Consider the following 9,798-nt stretch of genomic DNA (forward strand, 5'->3'; position numbering starts at 1 on the left):
CACAAATTCCCAGCAGACAAATCGCCATCTTGTGCATTTTCGGGGATGCTATATTGGAGTCCAGACGCCTCAAAATGATAGAGACTTCTTTAATCGATTGCAAACATTTATGCTTTCCTCTTCAGAACTATTTGAATAATATTCATAACTGAATGAGTAACAAGAAAGCATCTTCTCCGAATCTGAAGCCATTGTTTTGATTTTCGAGCAAGGCAAGGCTTCCTGGCTTCACGTCACGAACAAGGGGGCGGGACCTTCTGAAACTGGCCATTTCCGGTTTCAATTTGAAGTAGTTAACGTCAGTTTGAAGTAAGTAACAAAAAAATGGTGTCGGTTGTCCTTTAAGTCAGGGGGTGATCACTGGTAATTTTGGTAATACAGTATATGTTCATTTCCCCGAACGGCTGCTGTGCACAGCCCAGTTCAAGGCAATACATCCACCCCTCCGCATGTCAATTATTTTTCGCTTCATTATTGGCACACCACTCTGCTGTTTTGCTGTACGACGGCCGGATCGCACCAACCCCAACCCCACCTTCACCTCAATCCCAGGCCTACAATGATTCTTTTTCGGCAGATGACTAAGGTCATGGACATTCCCAGGCCAATTTTTGTTCCCAGTACGTGACTGCTTTTAAGTAAAATAAATATTTGCGCAAGTGGACAGTTGAATGGAAACGTATCTTATACATATGTAATATACATTTCCAAGCAATACAAATATACAGTGGCAATGTAACAGTTTTTGACTCTGTACATAACCCATAGTCTGTGATACGTGAGAATTTAGGAGTACATTAAACAAAATAATAACTATACACATCAGTCGTTAAAACAAAATGGCAATATACAGCATTTTCTGTACTTCCTGTCAACAATGGCACTGAAACAATATACAGTACTACAGTTCATGCATTTTGTTTGATAAAATTCATGACATGTGACAAGTTCATTCAGATAAGCAATTCCTCGATCAAATATGAAAGTGTGTCTCAGTAGCATTTGAAAAGACAACCATTGAAAACCATGCAGTATCATTTGGGAATTGGCAGAGAGCACACATTGGCTGCCGTCGTCTTTATAAGAGGTCAGCTACCAGGGTCAGTGTTACAAGGAAGAGGAGGTTGGCTGAAAATGGGATGGTTCATTGTGATCCTCATCAGCTCTCTGGCAGCGACCAAAGCAGAAAGCCAAACATGCAAGCTGATTGGGCAGACAGGTTTTATGGAGTTCTCCAAGGAAGGAGATCTCCTGATAGGGGGGATATTCTCACTGGAAAGCACTCGAAAATTAAACGACAATGGCTACGAGGCGGTCCCTACTTCATACTGCATCAAGTGAGTCAATCTGTCAAGCTGCATCTTCAATCCACAGTTTCTAACACTTAACTTACCTTGCAGATGGAAAGACAGAGAGCTGAAGTTTGTCCGCACAGTGATGTTCACGGTGGAGGAGATCAACAGGAATGCGCAGGTCCTTCCGGGAGTCAGTCTGGGCTATCGACTCTACAACGGCTGTGGGAGCGAGAACCTAATACGAGCGGCGATAGAAGCCATAAGCCAGGTGGGGCCCACATGCAGTGGTCGAATCCAGGCCGTCCTAGGTCACTCATCCTCAGGAGTTAGCGAGGATATCAACAACATTCTGAGTCCATTGTCCATTCCGCAGGTGAGGTGCTTCTCGCGGCTCAATACAGTAATACAGTTTTAGAAAGTGGGTGGATGGTGGAATTAATGAGCCTTTCTTGATTTCACTTGAAGGTTAGCCATCTTTCAACGTGTGCGTGTTTGTCAGATAAGAACCTATATCCCACCTTCTTCAGAACGGTGCCCAGTGACCGTTTTCAGGTGCTGGCCCTGGTGCAGCTCATGAAGAATTTCGACTGGCGCTGGGTGGGGATCATTTATTCGTCATCCTTGTACGCCAACAAAGGCACAGCTGAATTTGTGGTGGAGGCAATGAAGGAGCACATTTGTGTTGAATATCGGCAAGTGTATTTAAGGACATCCAACAAAAATCATGAAGACGTTGTGGAGGTACTGAAGAAATCGTCATCCAAGGTGGTCCTGCTCTTCATGTCCTTATCTTACACGAAGTCATTCTTATCTGATATGGCCGGTTATAACATTAGTGGGAAGCAGTGGGTAGGCAGCGAGGCATGGATCACACAACAGGACCTTGCATCTGTAGAGAGTCAGAACATTCTACAAGGGGCAATGGGCTTTGCGCTCCCAGAGGCCTCCATTCCGGGGCTGGGCGAGTTCCTACTGGACTTGAAACCATATGACGAGCCTCAGAGTAGAACAATTAAGGCTTTCTGGGAGAAGTTCTTTCACTGCAGTTTTTCTCCATCCAACACCTCAACCCTGTGCACTGGTGGTGAGGACATGAAGGCCATCTCCAATGACTACACGGATGTGTCCCACTTCAGAGCCGAGAACAACGTGTACAAAGCTGTTTATTTGGTTGCATATGCACTTCGTGCATTGTTGCAATGTGAAAATGGTGCAAATCCAACCACAGGAAAGCCTTGTGTTACCAAAACTGAGGTCCAGCCTAAGATGGTAAACAGAAAACACACATTTATCTGTCCTTGCATGTGAGAATGCTTTGTATAGCTTTTTCTATTTGCTAAAATGTCTTAGGTGTTGGAGCATCTCAAGTTCGTGAATTTCACAACTCCGAATGGGGCCAAGTTATTCGTCAATGATAATGGCGATTCTGCGGGCGAGTATGACTTAATCAATTGGCACATGAGAGACGACGGTTCGGTCGAGCTCGTGAACATTGGCCGGTACAACACCTTATTTTCAGACTATAAAAAGCTGAAGCTGAAAGGAGACGCCAAAATAGTTTGGGGAGGAAACAGCACAGAGGTAAAGTGGTGGGCTTGATGGTTTGTTTGAAATGAATGTAGAGTTCAGTTTACTATTCCTGCTTTGTTTTTCATTTCCAGGTGCTACGGTCTGTATGCAAGGAACCTTGCCCTTCTGGGACCCGCAAGGCCATCAACAAGAACAAGCCCGTGTGCTGCTTTGACTGCTTTGAATGCCCAGAGGGGACAATAAGTAATCAGACAGGTGAGGGACTCAAAATGGAATCTGTTGTCTGAATTGGAGCATGCTGGAATAATTTGATCACGTTATTGTGTGTTTCCAGACTCTACCGAATGTATGGCTTGTCCCCCGGAATTCTGGCCAAATGCAAAGAAAGACCAATGCCTTCCTAAACCTACTGAGTATCTCTCTCATAAGGAGATCATGGGTGCACTTCTAACGACATTAAGCTGCCTTGGTGTGTTTTTAGCTTTACTGACATTCCTCATATTTTTGACCCACAAAGAGACCCCCATCGTCAAAGCCAACAACTCAGAGCTGAGCTTCCTGTTGCTCATCTCCTTGAAACTCTGCTTCTTATGCTCGTTGACCTTCATTGGTCGTCCGACTGAATGGTCCTGCATGCTGCGCCACGCGGCCTTCGGGATCACCTTTGTGCTCTGCATATCTTGTGTGCTGGGGAAAACTTTAGTGGTGTTAATGGCTTTTCGAGCGACGTTTCCTGACAAAAATATTAAACTGTTTGGGCATGTCCAACAGAGGCTCAGTGTTCTGGCTCTCACTCTGCTTCAGGTTGTGTTCTGTATCATTTGGCTGTGTACAAATCCTCCATTCCCAACTACCAATTTCAACTACTACAAGGAGAAGATCATCCTAGAATGTGCACTGGGTTCAGCGATTGGGTTTTGGGGTATGTTAGGTTACATCGGACTTCTCGCCCTCCTGTGTTTTATTCTTGCTTTTATGGCCAGGAAGCTTCCAGACAGTTTCAATGAAGCAAAGTTGATCACTTTCAGCATGCTGATATTCTGTGCGGTGTGGATGGCCTTCATCCCGGCCTATATCAGTTCCCCTGGCAAGTTTACAGTGGCTGTTGAAATTTTTGCCATTCTGGCCTCCAGTTTTGGACTGCTGGTTTGCATTTTTGTTCCCAAGTGCTACATCATCATCTTCAGGCCGGAGAAAAACACCAAAAAACATCTCATGGGAAGAATACAACCAAGAACCCTTTAAAGTGTACCTCAATTCACATCATGTAGATGTATATAAAAGGCGGATTGACTACAAACTTGTACTCTGTGTTGTACTCATTCAAAAAATAAAGTCATTTGATAAGACGGGGTCTGCATTTTCATGAAAGTCAGAACTGACCACAGGATTTTGAAAACCAGGTGTCCAAAGTTAGAAACATCATGCTGTAGCATTCAACCTGGACCATACAAGCGCGAAAACTAACCTACGTTCACAAAGTGAACTGAAGATCATCACTGTACTAAATTCATCCTGTCTACTTGATAACTAATGTTAAGCAGATTCCTTACTTACAGACAGTGTATTGTAGGTGTTCAAATACCTGACATGTTTCGGCGACTACTTCCGCCTTCGTCAGAGTGACACTATGTCAGAGTGACACAGAGTGTCACTCTGACGAAGGCGGAAGTAGTCGCCGAAACATGTCAGGTATTTGAACACCTACAATACACTGTCTGTAAGTAAGGAATCTGCTTAACATGAAGATCATCACATTTTCTTATTATTCTTTTTATTAAATAGGTGGTCGGTGGGTTAGGGTTACAGCTTATTGGTTTCATGAAAGATTAAATATTTTGTAAGCAAGCTCCATATAGAGTATGCTGCCATAAGCGTCTGTTCTACATAAAGCTATATACTTTTACAAGTAACCGTGAAAATTGTATCTTTTACATAAACGTTCATAGTATACAGGTATAGTACTGGATTCTTATTTTTCCTCTCTATTCTTTGAGCACACACCGATATCAATACAACACCTGATGGCTGCCCCCTATGGGGATTATTTCCACTGTTTGATGAAGAGAACAGGTTCATTGGCACCATATAATAGCCTAGTCCTCATCATTCTTAAATAAGGCAGCGTCAACATGCTGGGCAGAACCCTCCTCCTGTCCTCGCTTTTGTCGCTTTTGCACTTTGACACAGTGAGTGGCTGTGAGCTGTTTGACAAGTTCAACATGCCCAGTCTTTTGCAGAGAGGAGACATCATGATCGGGGGGATTTTCCCGATTTTTAACAAAGAGCTAGGAAGCACCTCAACATTTCAGGAAAACCCTCCTGGAATCGAGTGCACGGGGTGAGTTTAATGACGACTGAATTGTCCAGCGACAAGTCACTGATTTATTGCTGCGGGGGTGTTTGTTTTCTCAATTTTAGGTTTGACCTGCGAGCTTTTCGGTGGACTCAAGTGATGGCATTCGCAATTGAAGAGATCAACAAAGATATAGCACTCCTGCCAAACATATCACTTGGGTATAGGATCCTCAACTCATGTGCATCTTCGACCAACACTCTACGTGCTGCCCTAACACTTGCCGGTGGAAAAGGAGAGACGGAACGTGACTCATCTTGTCTGCCGGTGATATCTGCCCTCATAGCAGAGGCCGGATCTTCACAGTCTCTTGCTGTAGCCAGTACACTTGGACCGTTTCAAGTACCAATCGTGAGAGCTCTTAATCCTTTATTCCATCTTATTTGAATTGATTTTTTTTAGTTTGATCTCTTTTGTTGCTGTTTTTGTCTCATAGGTGAGTTACTTCTCGACATGTGCCTGTTTAAGTGACAGATCAAAGTATCCTACATTTTTTAGAACGATTCCCAGTGACTATTTCCAGGCAAAAGCATTGGCGGCCATGGTTAAACACTTTGGCTGGCGGTGGATCGGAGCGATCCAGTCCGACGATGACTACGGGCGTCACGGAGTGCTAGCCTTCAAAGAAGAAGTTAAAAAGTTTGGGGTTTGTGTGGCATTCGTCGGAACAATTCTACGCACACACTCTATGGAAAGACTCCAAGCTGTGGTGGAAATGATCAAGCGATCGAGCGTTAAAGTTGTTCTTGCATTCTTACCCGAGGGTGACTTTTATCCTCTGATGAAGGAGATTGTTAAACAGAACATAACAGGGATCCAGTGGATCGCCAGTGAGGCCTGGATCACAGCCTTTCGACCGTCCAACCCGGAAATGTATCAAGCTTTTGGTGGCGCCCTCGGTTTTGTGGTGCCCAAGATGGCGATTCCAAACCTGAAGCCTTTCCTCACGGGCATCAATCCTTATTCAGACGCGAGTGCGGCCTTTGTGAGGGAATTCTGGGAAATAATGGTCGGCTGCAAGGCGGTTCTACCAGGGGAGCAAGCAGACACCTCACGTGAAATGTGCAGCGGCAATGAAACATTAATGAAATCCCAAGATGATTTCTTCAATGTCACTCAGCTCAGAGTCTCTTACAATGTGTACAAAGCCGTTTATGCCATCGCACATGCTCTGCACCATCTGCTTTTTTGTAAATCCCCAAGTGAAAAACCAGGAAGACCGTGTATGAATGTGTTAGACATTCAGCCAAAACAGGTGAGACTCTGCATTTTTTTGGTTTGTTATGAAGATGAGAAGGTTTCTTCAGACGTCATCTGTACTTCATTGAAGGTGTCGGACGTTTCGCCTCCTATCCAAGAGGGTTTGTCAGCAAACTAAAATATTTTGCTGGTAGTTCTGGCCTTATGTATATCCCTATTGTATACCCAATCGCATTGGTGGGGTGGGGTGGGGTTTAATTTGGATCGTTCCTACAGCTGACTTCTTAGGCAACATAGGCTTAGTTATGCTGATGAGGTGATACCAGTTCAAATGGGGCAATCAGGCCAGTCATAGACCCCATATTCAGACAGGACAATAGAAGCAATCAGTTTAGCCGCATGGAGTTGTCCTCTGCTCCCCCCAACCTGAGAGCAGGGACCAATCATAGCAGAGTCTGGCACCGCCACGTCTGGACAATAGGCCAAAACTACCAGCAAAAGACTTTAGTTCGCTGACAAAGCCTCTTGGATAGGAAACGAAACTTCCGACACCTTCAAAGAAGTACAGATGACGGCTGAAGAAACCTTCTCATCGATGGACCACTCGTGTACGACTGAGAGCTTACGCAGACGTTTCTTATTAAGAAAAAAACAATTTCATTGTGAACCGATGAACAGGAAGTTACTGGATTCTGATACGCCCTATTCTGTAGTTGACAAAGCGAGTGTACACAATGAAAAAGGGTTGATTAACGCAACAAATTCAATTAAAGGATGTCGTTTTTGCGTGTTCCTTTTTCTTTAGGTGACACATCACCTCCAAAGGGTCAAATTTAAGAACCAATTCGGTGATGATGTCTTCTTTGATGAAAATGGTGATCCGCCGGCATCATATGACTTAATCAACTGGCAGCTGATCGACGGGAAAGTGAAACACGTAACACTGGGTCACTTTGCTATGGATGATCACGGCAACTGTGACCTTAGCATTGACGAAGAGAAGATAGTGTGGCGGACGGGCAAAATGGCGAGTTGTACATTTTATTCTGTGATGATAAATATATATCTATTTATTTACTATCCATTAGCTAGCTATTAGCTGTTTAGCTGACTGGCTGTAAGTTGTCTAGCTGGCTACCTGTCTATCTATTATCTATTTATTTGCTATTCATTAGCTAACTAGTTAGCTAGCATTCTATCTATTTGAGTTGCTTTGGGGTTGAGTGAACGCTGGCGCGTGTGGCTGCATGGCGCTGCTCACCCACAGAAAAACGTATCCTATGACTGTAGTGACCTTGAGAGTTTTGAAAGGCGCTTATCAATGAAATGTATTATTATTATAAATATAGTTTCACTCTGTAGATACCGTGCATAGAGTACAATACAAGTATACAATTTATACTATGCTCATAGTGAGAAAATGCAAAACAAGGTGTCATTTTTTGAAGCAACAATTTGCCAACATCTTTGGCATTCGACTCAGCATGATTCCGACTTGATCTTGGTTTAACTCCCTGGTGCTTTGTACTATCTTTGTGACTGCTTTATTTGCTGTATATGATAGCGGTCCATGTTAAGTGACTTTAATAGTCAAAGTCAGCTTTATTGTCAAATATGCTAGTATGCATGACATACAGCACAGATAAAATTACTATCCTCTCGGACCCAGCGTGCAAGGCACTATGATGACTTTAACAAACATAATAAACACGAAAACGCCAATTTTACGTCATTTCTTCCAATGAGATTGAAAATACTGTAAAATAACAAGGTCATATTGACCTATTGGTATCTTCCTTGCCACACTGCATTGAAGTGTACTTTTTTTTCCAAATTCTTTAGGTTCCACGTTCGGTGTGCTCGGTGGAATGTCCTGTGGGGACCAGGAAAGCTCAAATAAAGGGAGAACCCATCTGCTGTTTTGACTGCATCCCGTGCGCTGATGGCACTGTAGCCAACACGACAGGTGTGCGCATCAATAGTTGTCATACCCAAGATGCACTGTTTGAAATACGACAGTTCAATGTTGTCCCTCGACAGGTGCGGCAGACTGCACGCCATGTCCACAAGAATTCTGGTCCAATGAGAGGAGGGATGAATGCGTTCCAAAAACTATTGAGTTCCTGACTTATGACGAGCCGATGGGCATCGGTCTGACTGCTGTGTCGCTGCTCGGAGCCTCACTGTCACTGGCCATTATGGTTATCTTCATCTACTTCAGGCACACGCCGGTGATCAAAGCCAGCAACTCGGAATTGAGCATCTTTTTGTTGTTTTCTCTCCTTTTGTGCTTCCTTTGCCCACTCACGTTTATCGGCAGACCCACGACATGGGTGTGCATGTTGCGTCATACAGCGTTCGGATTGACGTTCGCTCTCTGCATATCGTGCGTCTTAGGCAAAACCATTGTGGTCGTGACGGCTTTTAAGGCTTCATTCCCTGGCGCCAAGGTTGCTGGAACGTTCGGGCCCAGACGGCAGCGGATTATTGTTTGCTCGTGCACTCTGGTGCAAATATTAATATGTGCTCTTTGGCTTAAATTAAAGCCACCCTTTCCAGACATGGTTTTCAGATACAGCAATAAGATCATTTTGGAATGCAACACTGGCTCTGAAGCGGCGTTCTACGCGGTACTGGGTTACATAGGATTTCTTTCAATTATATGTTTAGTGCTAGCATTTCTCGCAAGAAAGCTGCCGGATAACTTTAACGAGGCCAAATTTATCTCATTTAGCATGCTGATATTTTGCGCAGTGTGGATCACCTTCATCCCGGCGTACGTTAGCTCTCCTGGCAAGCTGACTGTCGCTGTGGAGATATTTGCCATTTTGTCTTCAGCTTTTGGTTTGCTCGTGAGCATTTTTGCACCTAAATGTTTCATTATATTAATAAAGCCAGAAAAAAACACCAAAAAGCACGTTATGGGAAAAATGTACAATAGTGGTCCTTGAGATGATTGTACTTGCAGTTTGTCTCGACCAGGTTATTATATAAAATGACAGTAAAGGTGGATGAATGTATTGTGGTTAAGTCAAAATATGTACTGTAGAACCTAACGAGCATTGCACTGGAAGGAGAAATCAAAAATAACCTGTAAAAAAATGTTGAATGATTTTCTATGTTGTAGCTTTCCCAGCATGCATTGCTTCATAGTGAATGCCGCTGTCAAGAGAGCCGGGTTCAGGTTAGCCTAACCTTGACACAAACAAATAAAGGTACATTCCAGAATATACATTTTGCCTGAATGCATATATATATATATATATATATATATATATATATATATATATATATATATATATATATATATATATATATATATATATATATATATATATATATATATATATATATATATATATATATATATATATATATATACACACACATACAAATATAAATAACTTAATCTCATCT

General features: G+C 43.1%; 2 protein-coding genes across 2 annotated transcripts; both read left to right on the plus strand.

Moving 5' to 3' along the window:
* The first annotated feature begins 1,134 nt into the window (after positions 1-1,134).
* LOC148888623 (extracellular calcium-sensing receptor-like) lies at positions 1,135-4,070 on the plus strand. The gene is given in 6 exon segments (XM_089014326.1): positions 1,135-1,349; positions 1,401-1,668; positions 1,761-2,564; positions 2,646-2,876; positions 2,957-3,080; positions 3,160-4,070. Coding segments are annotated over 6 exon segments (2,553 nt in total).
* Positions 4,071-5,069: 999 nt separating this feature from the next.
* On the plus strand, positions 5,070-9,538 carry LOC148888624 (extracellular calcium-sensing receptor-like). Its single transcript, XM_089013511.1, has 6 exons — positions 5,070-5,166; positions 5,247-5,532; positions 5,618-6,436; positions 7,187-7,309; positions 8,224-8,347; positions 8,422-9,538. The coding sequence occupies exons 1-6, from the start codon at positions 5,078-5,080 to the stop codon at positions 9,330-9,332; spliced, it is 2,352 nt and encodes a 783-aa protein (XP_088869637.1). The 5' UTR covers positions 5,070-5,077; the 3' UTR covers positions 9,333-9,538.
* The last annotated feature ends 260 nt before the right edge of the window (positions 9,539-9,798 follow it).

This window comes from Hippocampus bargibanti, linkage group LG14 (genome assembly GCF_051943395.1).
Source record: "Hippocampus bargibanti isolate YZ-2025 linkage group LG14, ASM5194339v1, whole genome shotgun sequence".
Lineage (NCBI taxonomy): Eukaryota > Metazoa > Chordata > Actinopteri > Syngnathiformes > Syngnathidae > Hippocampus > Hippocampus bargibanti.

Excerpts from the sequence above, each read along its gene's own strand:
- LOC148888624 (XM_089013511.1), top strand. The coding sequence starts at position 5,078 with ATGATCGGGGGGATTTTCCCGATTTTTAACAAAGAGCTAGGAAGCACC. Across the intron at positions 5,167-5,246 it reads CCTGGAATCGAGTGCACGGG|GTTTGACCTGCGAGCTTTTC; the intron begins GTGAGTTTAATG and ends TCTCAATTTTAG. Across the intron at positions 8,348-8,421 it reads CACTGTAGCCAACACGACAG|GTGCGGCAGACTGCACGCCA; the intron begins GTGTGCGCATCA and ends GTCCCTCGACAG.